Source organism: Triturus cristatus, chromosome 9 (assembly GCF_964204655.1).
Source record: "Triturus cristatus chromosome 9, aTriCri1.1, whole genome shotgun sequence".
NCBI classification, from domain to species: domain Eukaryota; kingdom Metazoa; phylum Chordata; class Amphibia; order Caudata; family Salamandridae; genus Triturus; species Triturus cristatus.
Window position 1 is genome coordinate 532,056,777 of NC_140592.1, and position 25,270 is coordinate 532,082,046.

Sequence of the window (25,270 nt, forward strand, 5' to 3'; positions counted from 1 at the left end):
CGGTTTTGCCGCAGACCACTAAAAACTGGATCATCAGTGTAACACACTGCAAAACGCAACTGGAGACGTATTGGGAACTGTTGCCAATGCGGTCTCGCCCCCGGGATATCTGGGAGCCTTTTCTAAACTGGCTGAATACAGTTAACACAGACGACCTTTAACATGTCAACATGTCTACAGGATAGTAATAAGTTACTGTCACCCAGAGCCGAGGTCTCTCTGCCCCTAATCAATCTACAGGCCGGACATTTGGAAACATACGAAAGCCACTGTAACAATACTGTGATGTACTGCTGTTATTTACATCCGCTATATGCTGTATAAGAACCTGGAGGAAATAACATCACTGTCCCGGTGACGCCAAGTGATGCCTGATGACTGCTTTGTTGAATTGTGATTGATGTTTTTACAAATGCCAATAAAAACAAATTAAAAAAAAAAAAGGTTACACTAGAAAATGTCCTTGTCATTGGGATATGTATATAGACAGCCTTCAGAACTATTCCATCTGCCCTGGGGTTTCATTACTCACAGCAGGTCGGTTGCTAATAGTTCACAGTGACTGTAACAGCGACTCATAATGCTGCTTCAATCACTTAACCTTCCTTTACAACTCTAAAAACGTGAATCTCTTTTCACTTGAAGCTGTTGGATCCGGAAATAACTGTATTGCTCAATAAAGCTCACTCTTCTGTTTCCTAGTAGGTACAGAATTGAAAGACGCAGGCTATGCTTAATAGGTGTACAAATAAGCAGAAGACTCTTTAAAAATGAGACAATAAATATTTGTTTACTGAGAATTTGTATTTCAGCTTTCACTGCCCAGACCTGAGAGGGTGTTGAGCGATGGGCTAATTAAAAATTCAAAGTCACCGAGATAACTCAGTGAGCTAAGCTCTCATTCCCGCTATCTGGTGTAATCTGCAAGTCAAAAGAGAAACTGCTGACCGAGAACTCAGCTTTTCACACCTTTCCAATGTCAACGAACTGAGAACCGTTAAATTGTGGGGTTCATTGCTGAAAGCAGGGCATATTTCCCTCTAAACGCAGGGTGCTGATGTTGGTCCATCCCTTCCTTCCCCCACTCGCCCCCTCACCTAGGGGCTGGGTAGATGATTCAGGTGAGTGGGGGGAGGGAATCGGACCTGTGAATGAATATAAAATCCACACACCCTCAATAAAAGCACTATCTTACCAAAGTCCATGATCAGGGCAACTGAAATTATGCAACACTGGGGCTGCATCGGTTTCAGCATAATTATGGTTTTGCCACACAATTCATCATCTGCAGGGTAATTAGCACATTTCAACAGAAAAGTTGTTTCTAGGTCAAACGTAACAAAAGTTTCTATACACTCTGTGACAAATTGCCGAGCAGTGAAAGGCACTCCGCAAAGGTTAACTGGTCAATTTCTGGGTGGGAAAGTGGTACCAATGAGGAGAAACCTTTGCCTAGATACTGTTAACATGTGTAAAAATTCTGAAATAAAAAGATAATACTCACACAAATTGTGCCGCATCACGCTGCATAATTTGCCTGATCTTGCAGCATAATTTAGTTAACCATGCCACATAATTTGGTAGTCTCCTGCCGCATAATTACAGTGTACCTGGCTATAATGTACTTATCCTGCACTCTGTGCCAGAGATGGCTTTGTGTGCGGGGGCACAGAAGCCATGTGTTTGAAATGAGTGAAGTCAGAAGCTAAAGTTCTAACACAAGCAGTGAATGTTGAAGACGTTTTAACTTCCTCCAGTTTCTGCGTCTCTTTCAGGCTTCTGCATGGGTTCTGTAACATCATGGCCCCAAATCCCGTTACGACAATTTCGTGGGCAAATGTGCCTTATGATTTGCATAGAATCTATTAATCATCCGCCTTGTACTGTATAACGGCCGTAATTGTTATCAGCCTGGCATCCTTAAACGTATTCCCTCCCAGTAAAATTGTCTATCTGCAATCAAGATGTTACTGGATATGTGTAGGTTTTGCTAGTTCTGGGCAAGCGGAGGTGATATACAAAAACGCAATGCTCTTCACGGCGCTATATAGGTGCAGCTGGAGACCGGAGGGAGGAAGGGTTTCGCTTTTCCGTTGGTTTACCGAGGGGGAGGGGATAGGCTCGGCTCATGTTGGGCTCCAGGCTCCAAGAGGACCTCGATCTGAGACAGAGCCAGGGCCTTCAAGGGCTCGCCCACCTGTAATGCACAATCTGTGTATCTCCGCTGACGGACAGTGCTCTGTTTGAGAGGAGGCGGATGATAAAAGTCACTCACGCTTCTCTGATGGAGCCCTGTCCCTAGCTCTGTTCACCAGAGGTAGAACCGGTGTAAACATACACAAGAGCCGCCTTCCCACTGCTGGCTGCTCATCCTTCTGAAGTAGGTATAGGCAGGCCCCACCAGTGCCTTGTTCTATACAACTGGTATGCTGAATTCTCGTATTTGAAAGAGCTTTCTTATGCGATAATGAAGAAAAAGGGGAATCAGTGATATAAAATCTTTGTCTAAGATCACACAGTTTGTTTAATCAGGGAAGCAGCAGTTAACCGAGGCTTTGTGGGTTCACTTTGTACAATTCAGCCAATAAATGGGTATCTATTTGTCTCTTTCTTTCCCTCATATGTTAAGGGTTTGTTTTAGCTTTTTGTGCACGATGGTAGGGCGAGGGAGACCAGCAGAAGCCACATGAAATCTCGGCTCGATATAGGCTCGAGGTTCGAGCAGGACCTTGATCTGAACCCGAGCCAAGCTTCAGGCTCGCACCTGGCTCGAGCTTTAGGAGGCTCGCCCACGTCTATACCCAGGCGTACTGGGTTTGCCTTACACAAAGGCACACGTCAAATGTGGCTTGCACCTGGGAGGTTTTTTCGTGTTTGAATTCGTACTGCAAGTGCACCTTGGTTATAAGTCCTACACCAGAGCTCGATGGCTCGCCCGTGCACCTTGTCGCAGCGCTCAGCGTAGCGCACAAAAGCCTTATTTTTACACGCGAGCGCTGCAGAAGACATTATGAGCAGGTGACTGACAGTACATCTGCTGCTAGCGAGGTTTGTTTTGTTTACATCACAGCGCCGCCATTGTTCCCCTTAGCGCTTCATTGCACACGAGATAGTAAATTTGGGCCAGGGAGTTATCCGAGTCTCGCACCACTGCTTCTTCCCTGACACGCATTGGCTGCTGACAGTTTTACAGCGCCGAGATATGGAAATCGAGGTTTCGAGTGAATGTTATTGTGTTTTGTCAGATTGTGCTGTTATCAGCTCCTCAAACAGGGCGGCTTCTGAACTGTGTCTGGAACCTGCCTGAAATTGTTTATGGAAATAAAGGACAGTTTTATAAGGCGACAATTAAATGTCCGACCACGCTCCGAGAATCAGTAAACGTTCATCGAGGAGCGAAGCGAGGCAGCGGGGCTTGCAGGAGACGCAGATGATGTTGTGATCTCAGAATGAAAGCACAAGCAGCGCCATCATTCTGATTTCAGGCTTTTTATCATGACTCGCCACTCAGAAGATCCGGCACTCTAGTAAATAAACGCGGCCACGCGGGCGCGAAAGGAATGTCAGGAATGCATCTGGCACCCGGCCGCGCTGCTGCTCGCTCCCGAGCACCCTAGGCCAGGGGACAGAGAAGGCGGGACATGCACCCGCCTTGGACCAATTGCGTGCTGTCTTTCTTATAAAGTGTTACTGCAAACAGATAATGGATGGAATGCAAACATTCTCCCCCAGTCAAAAGATCTGGGTTAAATCCATCGTTCTTTTGCCCACTACGCCACTCCAGTTTGGACCCAGCCAAATGCAAATCAGTTCTGACCCTGTGTTCTTAGAAAGATGCACGCAAAGGCCAATTGCGGGTGATTAAAAAAAAGCACATGCACGAGCGTGTGTTCAGAGTTTAAAAGCCCTTACTAAAAGCGTCGCAGAGGGCAGCGCATGCGCGCTGTCTCAGGTGAGACCTAAAAACGTAGAGGTTACCTCAAACTGCAGGTTAATTTGGTGAGTGAGAGCGAACGCCTTACAGAGGGTATCAGATGTTGATCTGCCCGGATGAAACACAAATGGTCTGAACGGACCAATGCTGTAAACAAGGGGAGCACTCTGTTTGCTCTTATTTTATCTTGTTGCTTTGTTTAATAAGGAGAGAGAGAGTAGTTTGTATGATTCATAGGCATGCGGTGGCTTGCTGGGTTTCAGCAGCGTGGTCACCACTGCACCATGCCAAAGTTGCCCTAGTCAGGCATTCCTGGATGTTAGTCACAGTAGAATTGTTTTTGGTTACCTATAGGTCAGTATAGAAGTCTGTGAATGCATTTAAGATATCCACATAGCTATGTAGCACCCCGCCAGAATGTCTCTCTATCTGCACTACATATGATGATGCTCAAGGCGGACGGATCAGTCCCACCAGAGGGCATCCAGGGCTCTCCACATCTTCTGGCTGCTGTGTGCTTACAATAAATTTTATCTCTCTATGCTGTCTCCCTAAAATCTAGTCTTTTAAATTTAACTTAAGCAAGCAAAGCTGAGTCTTGATTTATAACATATTCACGCTCTAGATTTGCAATCTCCATTTCTAGTTTATCAACAACTCTGTGCAGGGTTTAAAGGATACCTTGCCCTTTTGAGGTGTATTCCTCTCTTATAATTACTTTGAATGCGTGGCCATCATTTTCCATATGTTGGAGCTTCAGTTTAAGTAGGAACTGTGAGTGGTCTGACTGGGTTCTAAGTAGGTGTCTAATTTAGTATCTCTGTAATATATCCACCAATTCAAAACACTGTATATTTGTTCACTTGATACAAGCTTGAGTGTATCTGTGACAGCTTGTACTCATGCCATCTTTGCCAGGACAGTGTATGGTATTAAAATTGCCAGCCCAGAGTATTATACAGGGGTTGATTGCTGTCAGTCTAGCAGCTACCTCTGAAAACAATGCAGGGTCATCAAAACTGGGGTCCCGTATATATTTAGTAAAGATAAATGCCCAGCACCAAGGATACCCTCGGTAAGTATAAGGTGCCCATGTGAGTCCAATTCAGCATGCAGGGGTCCAAACTGCACACCTCGTCTTACCAATATTGCTTCACCTCTTCAGTAGGTGCAGGATGATGAAAAGTAATAATGTGTGTTCCAGCAACCGGCAAAGTTACTGACCCCAGTGTGTGCGTTATGTGTTTTCTGTATGAAAGCAATATCTATGGCAAGCCTGTTAAGATAGGGGATTAATTGACGGGCCTTGTGATGTTTGTTAACTTCCCGTACTTTCCAACTCAATAAGCTGAGTTTGTACTCGGTCAACACTTTAGGCTTTGAGGCTGATTGTGGAGCTCTCTCACCACATGCTATCCCACTCAACAATGTCTACGTTGTTTATCAATGCAAACTTACAACTTGTTTATGGTGCACTCGTCTGTCGTCATGCTAACAGCACCCTCTCCCACCCACATCCATCCCCTATCACTTGACTAGTAACCCCTGTGTAACTCTCTAGCTGTACCAATATAGTAAACTTCTGAGTTAGCACACATAGCTAGCATGTCGAGCTCTAGTGGAGGCCAGAGTGGCATATACTAACATTTCAAACCGTTTTTTTATACCTCACAACTCAATGTATAATGGTGAAGCAGATCGAGCATAGTGCCTTGTGGCATGAACCAGGAGTCAACAGCCAGCAGGACTAGGGTCGCAGTGACCCCATGGTCTATTCTGGTTGAGGGAGTAGTCCTAGAATGACAATATTGACTAGTAGTAACAACTCACAGTGCATGACAAGTTATGTCACTCCTAAAACCGTGGGAATCAAAATGAAATATCACATGCAAGGCTATTTCATTATTCGGTATTATCTTGGTAGCTTAATAAAGAAGCAGTGGGGCTACTCACACATGCACCACCAGAGCTCATTGATTTTTTTTTTTTTTTGAAAACCTTTATTGACATTTCAATCAATTACACGTATGGGCCTACAACCCCCGGGGCCGGCCGCTAAACAGTCAGAATAGCAGAAAGCAAGTCTATCACAGTCAGCACCTCGGGGTGCAAAATCTCGACGTTAGCATACTCTCAGTCTCTGAACGGCCCAAATAGGAGACAAGGATAATAAAGGTTTACATTTTATAATAGAAGAGGATGAAAGGATCAGGCGCCAAACAGTTTCCCAGCAGCGAAAAATGGCAGGCAGAATGATGAACGTAAACAATAAACAGCAGTCTATCTAGGCAATGGCGCTGAAACAGGAAGTTCAGGATGTGAAGGATTGACACGGCCATTTACGCCTGCAACCCCCCTACCCCAAGACCCAGGAAACTCCACGGAAATTATAGCACTCCAGAAACAGCAGTGATTAACAACAAAGGAGTTCTACCATGCTGATCCCAGGAAAAGACAGAGAAGAATAAGAGAAGAAAAAGAGGCCATAGAAAAAAGGGGTTAAAGACTAAAGAATCCCCCCCCAACCCCCCACCCTGCACCTCTGCAGATGAGTACGCCCCCCCCCCCAGCAGTGTGCCTGTCGCCCCTAAACCAGACCCGAAATATAGAAGAAAGAGAGAAAAAGAGTAGGAAAAGAGCCCCCACCAGGCGGGGGGGTAGAGAGAGTATTAATAAACTGGAGGAGGGCCTGTAAAACACGCCCCCGGCTTCTCCCTCCCGCACCATACGTTTTCCCGCAAAGCATACAATACTGAGCACGAAATCGACCCTGTCAAAATGAAGTAAGGAGCATTACGCACTTGGTACACTAACAGTTATGCCGTGAGAGCACACAACGCCCGAGCCCGCCCGCCTAGTGGATGACCGTCTCTGAAGGGTCAGCCTCATCCTTGGCCACTCTTTACAAACCCACCCATGCATACCCTTCGTCCCAGTGCCATGTCCAGTGTTACCAGGAAGAAAAGCGTCCAATAAAGATCAGGAAGCGACACACACAAGTAGGGTAGAGGGCTCTGAAGGTCGACACAGTCAGCTCTATGGAGGGTCGTCTTTCCCAGTGCTGAGCCAGGATTGACACTGCACACCAGGCCCAGGATGGCGGAATCAGGCAGAGTAGGCGACCGTTGCTTGGATGTTGCCTGAGTCGTCGGAGGCCGCGCACGGGACAAGGCCACCACCCCCCGCTCAGGTCCGAAACCTCCAGAACAGACCAGATTCACAGCCAGCTGATCGCACGTTAATATACTGTCCGGAGAGTCCAGGCGTGCACTATTCTCAGGGGCGGCCACGACACTGTCCCCTCGTGCGCGGTGTAAGAAGTCCCAGTGTACCTGGGGATAGGCAGGCGGCAACTGTTCCAACGCTGATGTCACTCCATCGAGCTTGCTCCCCAACACCCAGGCGCCGTGAACCAAGGTGGAATGAAGGGCACCGAGGGCCTCGAGAAGGTCACCGTACCCCAGTACAGCTCCCGGCGCTCGCTCCGCTCCTCAGAGGCGCACCCTCCCAATCCTGCTGCAACCCAGTGTACAGGATAGTGGACACTGTCCGACCAAAATGGCCGCTGGGTAGATCCAACCCAGATCGGGACCGGGACTCAGGCCCCAGCGCCTCGGGTTCCATGTCACTGGAAACAGGGTTCCGGGGGCAGGCAAATGATGTGTCCGGTGTGTGGTCACGGGCCACAGTCGTCCCCACCACGGACCAGTGCCCGCGAAAATCCGGGAGCAGCCCGCGAAAATCGGGGCGAGCCACGGGCGGCGCCCGGGCAGCCCACCGGCGAAGGCTGAGGCAATCACCGGAGAGTCCCGGAGTCGCCACCCCGGGCCCGCACCCGTTCCGCTACGCTTAGTGGTAGGAACGACCACGGCGAAACGCAGGCCAACATTCGCACCACTCCGGCAGTCCGACTCCCCCCAGTCACCGAAGGCCGCTGTTGTTGCACTGCCGCCCGGCCACGGCGTCCACTCGAGGTCCCGGCTCCAGGGCTGCACAGGCCGCAAACTTCAGACGGACATTTCTCCGGCGGTACCGCTGCCAGAAACTTCGGGGTCACACGGTCGGGTGCCGCTCGCGTTCACCAACACGGGCAGCTAGCGCAGGCTAAGGATCTCATGCAGGATATCTGTGCGGGGTGCGGAGGTTCACGGAGCCGGGAGCCTACGCTGCCATCCCGGTCGCCATCTTGGCTCCTCCAGCTCATTGATTTTTGATATAGTTGTTACCCTCCGCCGGGTGTGAATAAGTTGTAGTCTAGCTGGGTACAGCATGGCGTATTGAATGTAAGGGTCACAACTTCTGGACTGACTAAGTGAAATCTGGGGAAAAGGAGATGTGGATCGGAGTTTTTTGTCTCGACATATGTTGGATAGTGTCCCTATCTCTGTATTTTGAGAGCCCGGGCCGGCTATTATTGGAATGGGTGCAGCACCTTGTACAGGCCTTGGGCAAGAGATTGGTGTGCCCGCTCAACCCCAGACACCAAGGAGAGACTGTCTCTGATGAAGATATTGACAAGCAAATCTTCCATGTCCTCCTTCCATCGCCTCATATTCACTGATTCAGGAACCCATTATAATTCTCAGATTACTCCAATGGGAACGAGCTTCCAAGTCCTTGTTTTTAGGCTTTATCTTTTCAAGATTGATTTTGGGGATTAAACCTGTTGGTTGGCGTAATCTTCAATGTCTGAAATTCATTGCTCTGCCATGTCAGTGTTGTCTGGGCATCTTGTGAGCGGGTCTAATTTAGCGTCATTTGCGGCCAGGCTGCTCCTCATAGGAGTGTTTTAATATAATCATTGGCAGGTGTCCTGGTTGATGCAGCCGCCTGTACTGCAGAGGGCTTCCTAAGTGCTAGACCCTGTTCCCTGTCACATTCCTGGCACTCCTTCTATTCCTCTCATACATGGATTTGGGCTGTTTGTCATCTGATTTGCCCTATTGACTTACATTCAGATATAACATGTTTGTACAGCAAGCACTCAACAATACCCCAGTTCAGTGCACAGTACACAGCGCTACAGGGCGAGTCACGCAGCCCCTCGCAAACAGTAGGAGACGAACGCTGGTCACAACTGATTAAGGACTCAAATTCTCCTAAACCGCAAGTTGCACAGAGAGAACTTCCCCGGGCCACTCTTCCGGTATCTGCGCAGCCATCACAGGCGCACATCAAAGCATGATTTCTAGGGGAAATATCTGACTAATTTCTGCAGTCCAAGTAACCTATAAGTCCAGGATGCTTATTTAGCGCTAGCCCCTACTGCAGTGGACAAGCAATACACATGTGAGTGTTCGGCTTGGGGTGCTCAGAACCGACCACGTAAGTCACCATATCTGCTGAAACGAGGGAGTATCTAGACAGGGGATCAAATCACTTGGTTTAGGCATAGTTCTTCACGCAGTAGCTTGGCCCCCCGGTTCCATTTTCATCCAACGCTCGGCCCAGCGCTAGTATGAGTCCAAAGGCAGGAGCGCCGATGGGAACTAGTGGGGAGGCACGCTGCAAGCCCTCTGGTAATGTATGGCTGTCCCGCATGTCAAGAGGGGTCTCCAGCACTTCCTCGCCGACTGTTGCGCAGCCAGCCAGCCCCGCTCCATCGGCTTGTCTGTCCAAAGCAGTCAGGCCCTGCTGTGTCTCTGGAAGGCACGGTAGCACACCAGGCAACACCCCAGCCACTAGCCCTGGGTCTACTACCGCTGGTCTTCCTACAGCTCGCTGCTCGGAGCTTGTCACACAGGCATAGTGCAACATACCCCTCCTGCAAACACAGCAAGATCATAATAAAGAACACACAAGACACATTGTTTGTTGAAGAAAATATTGCTGCAGGTTTATTTGCATAATAAAATATATGCCAACATGGTGGGTTAACTTACGGGCGATCCAAGGGCAGGCAGCAGTGACACCCCTAATCTGCCCTGCCCACCTGATGAGCCAAATTGCACCGTGGCTTTAACCAATGGGTACTCACCATTTAGGGGGATTACCCCTTACATCACGTGGACCGCCAGTCCACCCATTTACTCACGCTCCTTGAGGGGGCGGAGCGTATCCAGGCAAGCCCCCGGTTGCTCAGGTTTACAACCGCCCGCAGGACTAACGGGCGCTGTCGTTCCTCCAGGGTCCTGCCGTAAGGACTTCCTGGGCCTATTTGGCATTTGCACCCTTGTTGTGCTCCTGAAGAGGGTACCACTATGTACCATTCAGCCTCTGGATCGCCCTGTAACTCCGCCTGCAACACAAAATAACACGTTAACAGCCTACCAACCCCAGCCACCTTACCAACCGGCACGCCGGGTAAGCGGTAGGGAGGGAAACGGCATTCAACCTCGGCGAAAAAGGATCGCCAGGTGGGCAGGACAGGTAGATATACCTGGCTCCCCACCCCCTGGCGCACCAGAAATGATGCGAAAATTGCCATACCCAAGAGGGTCTAAACACTAGTCCGGCTGGCTATGTGCCTTTATGTGGCACTAAGGTGGCCGCCCTTCTAGGGGGGTCCCCTGTGTGGGCCTCGGGCAGCCTCACACGTCAGCTGATTTTGTACACCATGTCGTGCAGTTTCCAGATCTGGTCACCTTAGCTGCCAATGGGCTAATTAGGTTTAATGACATGGATAGGAACATCATCCACTGGAGTGAAATTAGCAGGCAACCATCTTCTTTAGCCCCCTCTGGCTTTCCCCAGCCATTCAACATTTTCTTTTGCTGCAGTGGAAAGAACGATGCATGCTGGATTTACACACTGAATGGATAGGCTTGACATTACAAAATGTAGTCCGTCACCTATGTGGTTTAATTAGAAAACGTCACGCAGATTTGTCAGCACCCCCCCCCCCCGCAAAAAAATCAGTGGCCACAGAGTCTTAATTTGTGGGTCTTTCTCTGGCCCGGTCTTTTTTTTATTTAAAGACTTCCTATTTTTTATGTCTTTTTAACCCACCTTGGTTTCATTCAAGGTGAAACGGAAATGGTTGTGGTGTACCTCACTGAGCGTCTGCGGTACGGTCTTGGATTTTTTGTAGGCCACTTTAGTACCTGGGAGTAATGAACGGAAAAGAAATAGTGTGTTCTATGTTATCAACTTCAAGTCTGGGGTTGGTTGCGGCAAAGGTTTATCCATCACTGCATAGTTCTTACAGTGGTCACTTATGATAAATATACTTTGTGCACAGGGAGAAATAGTTACAAAAATACGCAAGCTCCTTGAACTGCTTTCCATAACATATTATTATTCTGGATGCCCTAAGGAAGTAGTGATTAACTTGAATATGATCACTCTTTACGCTACAAGAAGTAAGGTGGCTGTGCTTTAGTCTCTTCTTACGTGGTTAGGATCGCTTACCATAAAAATGTGCAATATGCTCTTTGTGGACAGATTGCAGCATGTATAGGTGACTAGGCCACCAGCAGACAACTTGATTCATGTGTTTTTCCTTCTTCCACAGAATTAATAATGATCTGTTGATGTGGGAGCCTGCTGAAATACTTCCCAATGCCCCCTCAGCTGGCAGTCCCCGAGAAAGCAATAATACTGCGATCCCTCATCTACAGGGTTTCATGCACCACCAAGAGAATTTCAGGATGTGCAAATCTGCATTCAAGTTGGGTAAGTGCCCAATGCATTTTCTATTTTTTTATTTTATTTTTTAACAAATATTGTTATGGTTTGCAAAATAAGACCGTTACATCGAAATCGAGATGGGAATTGAGACGTTTGTGCTCCAAGCTAGGCCGAACAGTGCATGTTTATTTAATGGCCTAAAACAATTCCTTGTGAACCGCCCTTCACTCCATTCTCTTTTCCACCACCTTGTTTAATGCTGTTTGAAAAATTGTCTGATCGTTTATGATGCACATTGCACTCTATATTGTATCAGACTTATGAAGTGACCTATTTCTGTGGTTTATACGTTATCACTCAGGGCCTGAACCTCGAAAAAGATACTGTATTTCTTTATGCACCATAATACTAAGTTTCTTGTATTTGTTTTTCACTGTAATGCTGAGCTTCTTCTCAGCCAAGGTGGTGGCTTTTCTTTTAGAGATGAAATGGCAACTATCCTGCTAAAGACTAGAAGGGGAAACCCTATGTCATATTTCTCCAGACTCCTCTTCAGTTTCATCCCATGCTGCCATTGTTCAGAGGTGATGGTTTGGTTCCACCCGTGTGATCACCTTAACTTAGAACGACAAAACATGTGTATTGATACAATAAGTAAGTAGCACCAATGCACACCATCTGTGTACCTAAGCTTACCAGATGTACAGCATTGAGTAGCTTTCACTTCGAGGGCGATGCTGCCTATGTGATGCCTATTAGGACACTGCATTGCTGATCTTATATAACAGAGAAAGGCATTTTGTCTTGCCTCCGCCATCCTCATTCCTCCAATTTTTCTAGCTGATGGCGTTTGTTTTAAAAAAAAATATATTATTTAGGTTTCTTTTAAAAATATATTAAAAAAGTAATTTACACCTATACGTACATAGAGGTGCTTTCAGTCAGCTCTCTTCATCCATTGGTCTTAGTCATTAAAATTTTGCTTCCCCCATCTAAGCATACATCATGGGACTATGGGTCAGCCCACCTTATCAGTTGGCTATGTTCAGCGTGAGTGATTACATTTAGCTTCTGCATAATGTTCAACTCGATCTTAAAAAAAAGGTTTCTTTCAGTGACAAGACTGGGCATAATTTTGGTCCATAGGCATTATTTTTGTACTTTTGCTATCTTGATTTTCTTTTTTAAACTTTTATTGGGCAGAACAGATCATACAGTCATGCATACTGCTCGTGGAGAAGTGTGGCTCAATGGTTAGAGTGGCAGACCCTGATGCAGAGGTCTGGCCCGGGACCAGGGTTCAATTCCTGCCTTGGCGGGTCTTGGGCTCAATTTCCTCGGACCTGCTATTTCTCGCCTCGGTGCCTATTCTAATCATGGGTCCCACTCTGCAACTCTGGGCAATAGCTTGCTTAATCTCCACAATGGCCCCAACAGCGCCGGGATGCCTGGCTTCACCTTGGGGGTGCCCAGGAGTGGACATTTCACAGGGAAAAGCCAGGAAGGGTTCCACAGCGGTATGAGTACAGCGCCTGGACACCCTAGGGTAGCAGTGCGCTATACAAGTACAACACATTTACATTTACATTTACCATGCCACACAGTCACCACAGCAGTTGCAGCCCGGAATGGGCTTATGCAGACACAACAGTAGTTGGAGCCACAACCAGCAGACAGTTTTTCTGAGAGAAACCGTTTCGAGAGACCGTGGGGACCATCTGCAGAACGTGTTGCTATTGACTTACATCAGGCAGTCCTCTTTCTCTGAGTGCCTTTCACTCATGGGGATATTATGGGCCCCTCCTCCTGGACAGTCTATCCTGCTGCAGGGCAAGGCAGATACCTTCCCTCTTCCGGCAGCCAGGCTTCTAGGCACTAGGCAGACCTTCAGCTCATCCATCAAAAATTGCAGACTTCAGGTGATGTCCCCTCACCTCTGGGAGACAGGCTGTCAGACAGATACCAGCCCTGGTCACAAATCAGTCCTTCGAGTACTCTGCAGGTGACTCCCTTCCTTGGTCATGAAGGTTTGGGAACTATGGAAGCGCAGGTCCCTCTTTTATATACAACTTCTAGACAGGGCATGTGGATCCACTATCTCAAACTTCAGAACTGGTTTGGGTAGTTCATCTTTCATGTCTTCCTAGGCTGCTCATCATACACAGCCTCTGTGTAGAGTGATGCTTCTCACAACAAGTGGCATTGGGGCTGTATTCAAACTGGATCACCCACATCACAGGCACAATGTAGTATGAGGTTTCTTCTCCTGGGTACCATCAGCATCTCTGAAGTAGTAGTCAGAGACAAACATACCTGACCTAGAAACATCCTCTCCGAGCAAAACAGAAACTGCTGCCCCACCTCTCAAGCTTACTATCAACCAAATGGCAGTGCTAAAAAAACCCACATCTTTAGACGTTTTCTAACAAATATCTTCCTGGAATTTCGAATCAGTAGCCCTGTATCCATCCTCCTTCCTTCAATGTCTGGATGTCCACCCTCCAGCCACTGGAATGCAGACATTATACTTCTACTATCTGGGGAAGCTGCCCTCATCCTCTTTGTTGCCAAACCAGGGGTATCCAGAATGGATCCACTGGCTTCAGTACTTTGAATTTCTCACACACACACAACCCTGCTACTGTACTTGTGCCAAACTCGACATAGTGCCAGTGCACAATTATAGGCATTCACAGATTAGCTGAACTTTTCAGAGGGGTCAGTAAGCTACAATCTATAGGACACAGATAAAAAGGACTGGTCACACTATTGATCTAAAAAAAAGAACAGTATGCAACCACCACCACTTTGTGTCATACCCATGACAGGGAAAGTAGTTCTGTGTCCATTATAAGGGCATGCTTGGTGAGCCCCTCCAGGTCACAGAATTGGTCCAGGACCTAACATAGTCAGGAACAGGTCAAGCTCTCTGCGCACACATTAGATTAGCATGACTCTAGGGCTAAAATGAAAGTCAGATCACCAGATACATATGCAGTTGGACCCTCAGGACAGGGGATCACACGAGTATGCAATGCAGAAGACCTTCCCATTCCAGCACCTTCATTTGCACACATTCACACAAACAAGTTTTCTCTCCCACACACACACACACACACAAACACTTTCTCACTCTTCCTAGCTCTCTTTTTCTCTCTCACTCTGTGTCCTTCACTTCAGTGACAGGCAAACAATTAGTGCTTTGTAACCAGGGCAACACCATTCTTGCACTGATTACACGATAATGGGATGTCAAAAAGTGTCCTGGTTCACATTAAATTGAGTGCTGATGAGGCCCCCCAGCACAAATGACTCACAGGCTGTATTGAGATTCTGCTGATGCATGTTGATGGATCACATATTCTTAATTAACACAGTCAGTTCCTGGAAAAATTGTGCCTGAGGTGCCTGACCACAGCTAGCCTGTTAGTTCCAAGTGCCCTTTAGGGATAAATGTAGAACCTTTGATTGTGATCAAACCAGGTTACACCACTGCAGCACCAAGCTTCAGTGCTACATTTGAGCCGGTGGTTGCAGGTGGGGCCCACGACACTTACTTTTCGGCACCAGCACTTATTTTTCCTCATTATACTTTGACCCAGAACATAAGAGAAAAACACAAAAGGGAAAAAGAAGAAGTACGAGAAAGATGACAAAACAGTAACATAAGGAGGAAGCAGAGACGACAAAGAGCATGCAGGAGTGAGATAGAGGGACACGGAGTCTCTGTTGATGGTGTAAAGATGCACAAAGAAAACTCAAGACTATGCAGCCCTGGTATTTGGTACCACGACCTTCGTCACCGCTGGCGGCAGCTTCTGATTAAACGTATGGGCTCAGGCAGTTATTATTTTACAAATTAAGCACTGACAAGCTTAATGCAGCACACCTTCCTTCTGCTCCTAATCCTCTGAGTAAATAGAAAACACTTGCTTTATATAACCGTTTGGCTTGGAATACACTGAAGTGCATCTTTAGAAATGATAATGGCACTGCTGATCGTTTCTTTACATACATTCGCTTTGTACACTGTAGTAGTTGATTTGTGCACAGTTATTTTGTTTGCAAAATCTTGCTTTGTATGCTGTTGTGCTTCTTTCGTGTGCCATCTTTATCTCCTTCATCAGTGCTTGCTTAGACTGTTACGCCTGCTATGTCCTTTACAAAACCTTATTTATTGTACTATACAGTTTTGCTATGTACACCTTTATATTCTTTAATAAAGCTTGCTTTGTATACTGAAGGTTTTGCTGTTATCACGGTTATTATGTTCTTTGATTTGATATTTGTTTTGTTAAGCGTGCAGATACCAAAAGGGTGTCCTGCCGCTATAAACCTTAAGACAGCACATGCAACATGAGGAAAAGTAACAAATTGAGAAAACTAGAGCTGTTGTTTTTTTTTGTTTTTAAACAAACTTTATTAGGATTTTTACACAATTCAATGGTACTTGTGCTCTGCAAGCTCAGCAAGCTTCTAATACTCTGCAAGCATTGATATTCATTTGCATTCAATCCCCGTTCATAGAACAATCCCAATACCCCTCCCTCCTTGAGCCCATGCTTAACCCTATGTGCTTCAAAATTCATGACCTGTTTGTGTGTACTGCTGTCTCGTGAGGTGAGACCGGCGGGTCAAGAGGCTTCCATGCAGGAACTGAGCCTTCCTAGGTTTTGGTAGAGTCTTGGAGCAATCTTAATCATGTGGTGGGCCTTAATGGGGGGTCGCTGCTAATGACCTCGCAGGTGATGTGGTGGGTGTGTCAACGTCATGGTTCGTAAAGCTATCTACTAGTCTGTCACATGCTCTGGCTGCGTCAATAGTGCGCACTCCTCGCCTGGCCTCGCTTAAGAGTATTCTACCCTCGCGGCTGGCCCACATCTCTATCTACATCCAGCGCTTTACAGTGTCTTGCAATTCTCCTTTTGACCAGGATGAAGGCCATGTTTTGAAATTGTTTGTGATCCGGTTTCTAGCAGTGCGCATGAACCATCCCAGGAGACATTGGCCCGGAGAAGTAAGGACCTCCCTGCCTATAGCTGCTGCAACCGTGGTCGTGACCTCCTCCTAAAAGATGCCAAGTGTGGGGCACGTCCAGAACATATGTAGAAAGTGTGCTCCCTGTTCCCCGCATCTGGGGCATGCTGCATCGGCTGTCTGGAAGTATCCATGGATGCACACCTTTTGAGGACATAATAGTTGATGAGTTTGTATCTTGCATTTCTGTAAACTTTCAGAGTTCTTTCGTGGATCTTATCCCATTTCTTGACCTCAATAGGCTCTCCCAAGCATGCCTCCCATCGCAGGCACGCCAGGGGGCACTGAAGGTCCTCTCGCATTGCTCTGTACAAGCAGGAGACCTCCTTGATTATGCCCACGGACAGGGCCATATACTGGCAGCTCCGGTGCGCATTCGGCTCAGTCGAGCCAATGTTCCAGTGCTTTCGAAGGGCAGTCATGAACGCTCTATTGGGGGAGATAATTACCTTGCGGCACCTCAAACTCCGCTCAAAATTCCTCGAACGGGAACGTCTCTGAAAAAGTCCCCTATCTTGGTCGCCCTGCTTCCGCCAACTGGTCCAGTCCCCCCAGTGAGGTAGCTCTCGAAGCATGGTGAGGGGTATATCCGGAGAATATGGCACTTTACTATGCAGTCTTTGTAAACAGCGATTCCAGCATCTGGTAATCTCTCTGAATTTTTGCCAATCCCCGGCTGTTGTGCGCCGCACTTTGCGAAACACATTAAGATCTGCAATGGGGGGGCGCCCATGGATTCTGAGGCCGGGTCGCGTCTCTTCTGCTCGCCAGCCATTGCAGAAGCTATTATAGCTGTGTCGCTTTGTAATAAGTCTCAGAGTCGGGCACTGCCAACCCTTCAGCTGTCTTGGAACGTTGCATTGTCGATAGAGCGATCCATCTGCGGGCTGGTCCCCATATAAACGCAATCATGAAGGAGAACAGGTTCCTAAATGTTGGCTGCGGAATCCATACCTGGAGTGTGTTGAAAAAATATAAAAGGCGAGGTAGGGTCACCATTTTTAACAGGGCTATCCAGCCTGCCACAGACCGCGGGGGTCTTCCAGAAGTCCATGTGGGAATGGAGAGATCGGATGGCCCGCCCTATGGTACCCTCCAGGAGATCTTGGCGATCATGATAGATATTGACCCCTAGGTACGTCCGGCATTGAGGTTCCCAGTGCAGCCTCTCCAGTCTGTCCGGTGGGACCTCGAGCGGCACTATTGGGAAAAGGGTGGACTTCTGCCAATTCACTTTTTGCCCAGATAGGAGCCTGAATTGGTCAATCATAATCCGGGCCCCCTGCAGGTCCTCCTCTGTGTCTCGAAGAAAGAGCAGGTTGTCATCTGTATATAATGCTATGCAATGCAGGTGTCCCCGAACGGTGAGCCCTTGGTAGTCCTGACCCTGTTGCGCTTGACAAGCCAATGGCTCCATGGCCATCATAAATAGTAAAGGGGGCAAGGGGCATCTCTGCCTCATACTGTGTAGTATGGGGTGTCTCTCAGAGACCATCCTTCCTGTTGGAACCCTAGCAGTTGAGTCAATATAGAGTAGACTCGCCCACGTGAGGCATTCATGCCCCAGGCCCATATGAAGCATTATCTCGTAAAGGTAGTGCCATTCCAGACTGTCTAACACCTTTTCTATGTCAACAGCAAATACTACAGCATTTGGTGGGTGTTGCTCTCCAGTTTCTAGTTTGGCCAGGAGTCTTCTGATGTTGATGGCTGTGTTACATCCAGGTATAAACCCCGCCAGGTCGGCATGTATCATTTTAGACATATATGGTAGAAGCCTACTCGCCAGTATCCGACTAAGTATTTTTTAATCTATGTTTAATATTGACAGAGGTCTATATGCTGTCCAATCTGTAGGCGTCTTTCCAGGTTTCATAATGGGTACTATGAGCGCTTCACAGGGGGTAACTGGCAAGCGCCCCATTTCCTTAGCTGCCACATAGAGAGCTGCCAATTTGGGCGTCAGTTCCTCTAAGTAGGCAGCATAAAACTCTGCCGGAAGGCCATCTGTTCCAGGAGTTTTGTTTCTGGCCAAGGTTCTGATGGCGCATTGTATCTTCTGAGGTGTTATTTCTCCTCCAAGTTCCTCCACTTCTTTACCCTCCAACCTTAGTAAATTTAATCCTCTGAGGTAGACCCGGACCTCCTCTGAATTATGCGGTGTGACACTTTTATAAAGTGCCGAGTAGTAATGGCCGAAGTGGGCATTAATCCTCTCCTGGGAGTAGATTGCATTCCCTCCCTCCATCTCCAGTGCCATTATAGGAGTTACTGGTTTAGTGGGAGTGGCCAACGAGTCCGGCAGAGACCCCGACTAGTCCCGCTCATCATGCGTTCTGTCCATATATTGCTTGAAATCAAAGCACCTGGGAGCGTGGCTTGGAGCATCAAGATGGTGGTCACACTCTAAGAGTGCTCCGGACCCCTCCGTCATCCGCTCTAATCTGCATAGCCCACCGGCAGATAATCGCCACTCCTGGTGCCAGACTCTTGCTCACCACCACTCCGGCAAGCTCCTCCGGTGAGCAGAACTTCCGTGACGGCCTCCCACGGCCGTCTCAATTCTGCACCCTGCCGGGTGGCCTCCCGCAAAATGGCGGACCGGATTCAGCGCCCGACAAGCAACGGGCCGCCGCCTTGACTTTCATCGGCTGCCTCCAGGGCTGAACCACCTGCAGACCGTACATCCCTTCTGAGGACCCCCAAAGCGATTTCCATTGCGGGCGGTGACTGCGGAAGGACTGGACTGGAGGTAAGACCTCCAGCCTTGACGAGGCAGACTCCGCAGCGCTCAGCACCGTCTGAGCAGCGACCGGCGTTCCCAGCTCCCACCCACCACAGCTGGGAAGGCATTAAAGTGGCCCGACCAGATCAGCTGAGATCCTGGGCCCGAGTGGTCTGCTGGCAGCAGCCAAGGGTGTCTCCAGGGGGCCAGAGCCAAGGATGGTGGAGCCGCCTGGGGAGGCCCCTGTGTGAGGAAAGAAGCGAAGGTGGGATGCCCCAGTGGGGCCCGTCGGTGTGCCACCGGGCCCTGGGATGAAGCCCCCGCTGTGACTTCAGCAACGCATCAAGCAGGGCGTTTGGAGCCCCGTCCCCCACCGGTGGCCTGTGGCTCTGCAGTGCCAAAGGAGAGATCTTGACACCACAAGGTCCCAACACCAACACCGACACCTTCTCTTCAGGGGGCCACATCAGCCACGGCCCACACGTCAGGCCTCACTGCCTGGAACCAGCGACGCGGCCTGTCCTGGCCTGAGACCCTCCCCAGCGGGTCATCACGGAGGTGAGCTGGGATCCCCGGTCGGACCTGGGTGTGAGAGGGAGTGTCAGGAAACTAAGGCCCAGTGAACTACGCCTGTTCTCTGCACCCTTTTACCCTAGAACTTTGCTTGAGGAGCCATCATCTGATGCCTCGGGCGTCTCACTGGGGGCCACACTGAAGAACTCTGCAAAAGACCCATGTGCAGGCTCCAGTGAAATTACACCGACAAAAGCTCGCCACGCACCAACCTGAAGACCACCAAATTCAGGGGCACCAAAGGCTCGAGGAGTGTGGCAACTGTTCACAGGAAGCACCTCCTTCAATATATATCCATAACACAGCACGGTGGGCAGTGGGCTCCCCGTAACAGCACTATCCACCGACACCCGGCAAATCGAAGCTAAAGCTCAGATCACGCAGGCTCCTACTCACCTCGACTACACCGGGAAGAAACCCCCTGCATGACCGGACACCCCCATCTAGGAAACGCAAAGATACCTTGCCTGACGGGAACTCTAGAGATATTCCCTCCTCTACGCCACTTGGATGACAAGACAGGAACCGTCCTCCGGCCCCAGGCAATGACCATCCAAGAGAACAAGAGACACCGCAGGTAAAGATACCCTTCTCCTAAACATCATGCCAGCCTTCTGTCTTCCATGGGTTTTCTACTTGGTCCACTGGGAAGGGTCCTATTCTTCAAAATTGCAACCGTGACTTTCCCATTGAATTGCATTGGTCCCGCAATCGTGTTTCCACTCTGCACACGGCCTCCATGGGGCTCCTGGTTACTTATCTTGGGTGGCCCCTTGGTTCCCCAGCACTTCTACGTCTTCTGGGTATAATCTTGACTTGAGCCATGGTTCGCATACCACTATTTTAGTATATGGTTTTGTCTCCCCCTGGTGACCACAGTGTATTTCATGCTACTTACCAGTTCCTATTGAAAAGTATTGTGTGCATTGTGTATATCTCGGGCTAGGAGATATTTGTATGTGTTAGTGAGGGTCTTATAATAAATACACTGTGTGGTTCTTTTTCACTTAATCTATACCTATAAGATTATGTTCTGGTAAAACAACCTGCTTTACACTCGTTCTGGACTAGCCCTGAAGGCTGCTCCTCACATCTACCAGCTTTTTGCGGTTGTCTAAGACCACTAAAATCACCATGGCGGTTGTCTGGATTGGTGCAAGGTGCCCACTTACATAAGTGTACGCCATATACTAAGCCAGCTTCTCACAAATAGTAATAGGGGAGTTCGAGGCATGTGGGCTGCTGAATTCATATCTGTGCATAGATCGCCGCCTAGTGTTGGGTCCGGATGATTGCACATTGTTGTCCTGGAAGAGTCTTCGAAGTATCACGAGATAGGTGGCTCCTCCCCTGGACTACAGTGCGCATGGGCATCCTCTCCATCCTTAGATTGTTTTTTTCCGCCATTGGGTTCGGATGTGCTTATCTTAGCTCAAGTTAGGAAAATTTAGTTTAAGGCCAAAAGGCCTTTAGTTCTCGTCGGTACTGTTCCCGTTCGGTATCGACCAGTTTCTTTAGTGCTTTAGCACCTTCTACAAGCTTTTCGGATCCACTGGTCCGAACATCGAACTTCGATCAACGATGGAATCGAGGACTCCCTTCAAGAGATGTCCTTTATGCCACGCGAAATACCCACACATCGACGTCCACCCGGTATGCAACAAATGTCTCTCACCGGATCACGATGAGTCGAAATGCATGGCCTGCACACGGTTCCGCTCGAAGAAGACTCTCCGGAATCGACGGGCAGTGAGATTGGAGGCGCAGCAATCGGCGCCTGCCCCGGCCAAAATCTTTAGCACCGAGGGCGAAGACGCCGAGAGCGTAGAAGACGTAGACTCCAGCCACGCTTCCGAACACGACTCCCGATCGGAAGATGACGATGAGGTGATCTTTGAGTGCGAAGACGACGTCGAAGAGGTAGGAGACTACGATGAGGCCCTTGGGGCCGAGGAAGATAGCTCCAGCGAAGAGCTAGGCCAACCCGTCGATACGGAGGCCGAGACACTAAGTCGTCATAAGGCTCAGGTCCAGGGATCGCCTGCGGGCCTTACCCAAGATCGATCACATGGTTCTTCGGCCCCGCCTCAAGGCCCGGCCTCGAACATTTCACAGGAGCCATTATTATCAAAGACGACTGGATTCCCTTCAGTGAAACCGAAACCGTCCATCGCATCGGTTCCGTCGAAACCGAAAGTGAAACTGGTTGCGATCGGCTCAAAGGCCTCGAAGCCCTCCACTCCTTCGACGCCGGCAAAGGTCATCGGCTCCGACCGCGCCAAAAGAGATTTCGGTGCCGAGCTCACCGCAACGGGTCCGGGCGCCGAGCCGAAGAAGAAGGCCCTCGGTCCCCACACGGCGCCTCGGCCTCTGGCACCGAAGATTACGGCCCAAACCACCAAGGTCAAGGTGGCCGACCCGTCTGCGTCGACGTTGAAGACGGCGGCGCCTGCCAAGTCATCGACTCCGACGAGCGTCGATACCTCCCTTTGGATCGACGACCCAAAGACTGCAAAAAAGTCGGATGCCGCTTCGACGCCTACCTCCAAGGTTCCGATCGGTTCCAAGGCGCCATCTGCATTCACCGTGCAACAGGTCTCAGCATCGTTGCAACGCATCAGGGACCGGGCAACCCTCCACTCTACGTCGGGTCCCGAACCGCACAAAGCCGCAAAATCACACTCGGCGCCGGCGAACATCACATTTGGATTGCCGCCTCCCACGGCGCCGAAAATGTTCGAGATTCGGACACGTGTCCGCCAAACACAGTCCCCATCCACTGGACAAACCGATATCGAGCCTTCACAGGCACACTTTATCGACGCCGACACTGGTAGGTTGCTGCTCCGCAAGCGGAAAATCACGCCAGAGAGGGGCTTGGACTCATACAAAATTCCTCTGAAACACAAATTGCCGGCAGGATCAGAACCAGTGCTTCATGAACACTTTCAACCCTTCCATCAGGATCCACCGTCCTTTTCTCCTACGCATTCAGAGGCAGACGCAGGAGAGGACTATGTAGGGGATGATACCACCTACCCTGGGGCTATCGATCCTGATGATCACTTGCAAGACCCAGATCAGGCATGGGATGACCCCACCGTCCAGGGTAACGCACCAGATACTCCTGACACGCAGCTTTACAATATAAAGACATCTCCCACAGAGGACACTGCTGCCTTTAATGCCCTCATAGAACGGGCTGCTGCCAATCATGGAGTGGAACTCCATTCTGACACTGTAGAAGAAGACTTCTTAGTGGACACTTTCGCCTCCTCTGAAAAAACTGTCAAAACTCTGCCAATGTTAAAGGGAGTTCTAAAACCTGCAAAAGATATTTTTAAAGAAACAACCAGGGCACGGGTGCTGAACCCCAGAATCGAAAAGAAATACAAGCCTGCACCCGGAGACCCTATGTACATTAGGGGTCAGTTACCTTTAGACTCCACGGTTGTTGCTAATGCTCGCAAAAGAGCCCACTCACAAACAACAGGTGATGCTCCTCCCCCAGACAAGGAGTCCAAAGTGCTGGAGACATCAGGCAAACGAATAGCAGTGCAAGCGGCAAACATCTGGTGCATTGCCAACACACAGGCACTCTTGGCTCGTTATGATAGGTCCCACTACGACACACCAGAATCACTGCTACAACATTTGCCAGATGAATACAAAGAGGCAGCGGAGCTCCTTATCAGAGAGGGACAACTCCATACCAATGCGTCCATCAAATATGCACTGGATGCAGCAGACACTGCAGCGAGGGCGATCAACACAAGCGTCATGTTGAGGAGGCACGCATGGTTGAGAATCTCAGGCTTCAAGCCGCAGATTCAGAACAATATCTTAAATCAACCGGTCAACCCAGACTATTTATTTGGCCCTGAGGTTGACACTACCCTCGAAAAAATTAAGAAAGACACTGAAACTGCAAAATCAATGGGGGCTCTGCAGTCGCAGCAGTTTCGAAGTGGCTCCTTTCGTCGCCCCGGGAATAGAGGAGCAGCTAGAGGTCAGGGGTCCCAGCAGCAGTACAATAAAGGGGGCACACAAAGTAACTATGATAAAACCACCAGAGGTGGATATCGTGGATCCAGCACCAAAGGCAGAGGACGTGGGTACGGCAACACCAGGTCCTCCCCAAAAACAAACAGTGACGCCTTCTCCCTGCCCCCCGACCACATAACACCTGTCGGGGGGAGACTCCAGCAGTTCCTGTCAGTCTGGAAAACCATCACCACAGACAGGTGGGTCAGGGACATTATCCAGCACGGTTACTGTCTCGAATTAACGTCCACTCCACCCAACATACCGCCAAAGCACCGTCCTATGTCCGTAGAGCACTTGGCATTATTGCGGCAGGAAGTACTAAGTATGCTGCAAAAAGGTGCAATAGAGGTCGTGCCCGTCAACCAACAGGGGACAGGGGTGTACTCTCTGTACTTCTTAATCCCAAAAAAGGACGGTTCGCTCAGACCTATACTAGACCTGAGACCCCTCAACCACTACATTCTCTCAGAGCATTTCCATATGCTCACCCTACAGCAGGTTCTACCGCTACTCAGTCAGGGAGACTTCCTAGCCACACTGGACTTGAAAGATGCGTATTTCCACATACCCATACACCCATCACACAGAAAATATCTCAGGTTCACTATTCAGGGGCATCACTATCAGTTCAAAGTTCTCCCCTTCGGAGTAACAACGGCACCCAGGGTCTTTACCAAGTGCCTAGCAACAGTGGCTGCACATCTACGGAGACAACACATTCACGTCTTCCCTTACCTGGACGACTGGCTTGTTCAGGCAAAGTCAGCCCAGCAATGTGCCAGCCACATGTCCCTCACCATTCACCTTCTTCACAGTCTGGGATTCTCACTAAGTTACCCAAAATCACATCTCCAACCCGCACACGTACGACAGTACCTGGGCGCGACCCTAAACACTCTGGCAGCCACAGCTCAGCCAAATTTAGTGAGGATCAATAGCATGCAACTGCTGATCACAAAGTTCAAACCTCAACACTCCCTTCCTGCGCGAGTGTTCATGCAGTTGATAGGCATGATGGCCTCCTGCATTTTCATAGTCCCGCACGCGAGACTACATATGTGCCCGCTTCAGGAGTGCTTGGCACGTCAATGGAATCAGGCTCACGGACAATTAAAAGACCTAGTGTTGGTGAGCGGTCGGGCATACAACTCTCTGCATTGGTGGAATCCACAAAACCTTTGCAAGGGCCGACCGTTCCAAGAGCCTGTTCCACAAATAATACTGACAGCGGACGCCTCTCTCCAGGGCTGGGGAGCTCATGTACTCAATTACACAGTGCAGGGACTATGGACAACACAGCAAAAGAAGATGCACATCAACGTTCTGGAACTGATGGCAATCTTCCTAGCCATGAAGGCATTCAAAGTACGCTTGTGCAACAAAGT

The 25,270-nt window shown here is 49.1% G+C and overlaps 1 protein-coding gene across 1 annotated transcript in view; it reads left to right on the plus strand.

Moving 5' to 3' along the window:
• ATG2A (autophagy related 2A) overlaps nucleotides 1-25,270 on the plus strand; it is a 2,561,659-nt gene that overhangs the window by 959,758 nt on the left and 1,576,631 nt on the right. The window contains exon 19 of the mRNA XM_085625535.1: nucleotides 11,388-11,548. Within this exon, the coding sequence (XP_085481661.1) occupies nucleotides 11,388-11,548 (161 nt within the window). The remainder of the gene's footprint in view (nucleotides 1-11,387; nucleotides 11,549-25,270) is intronic.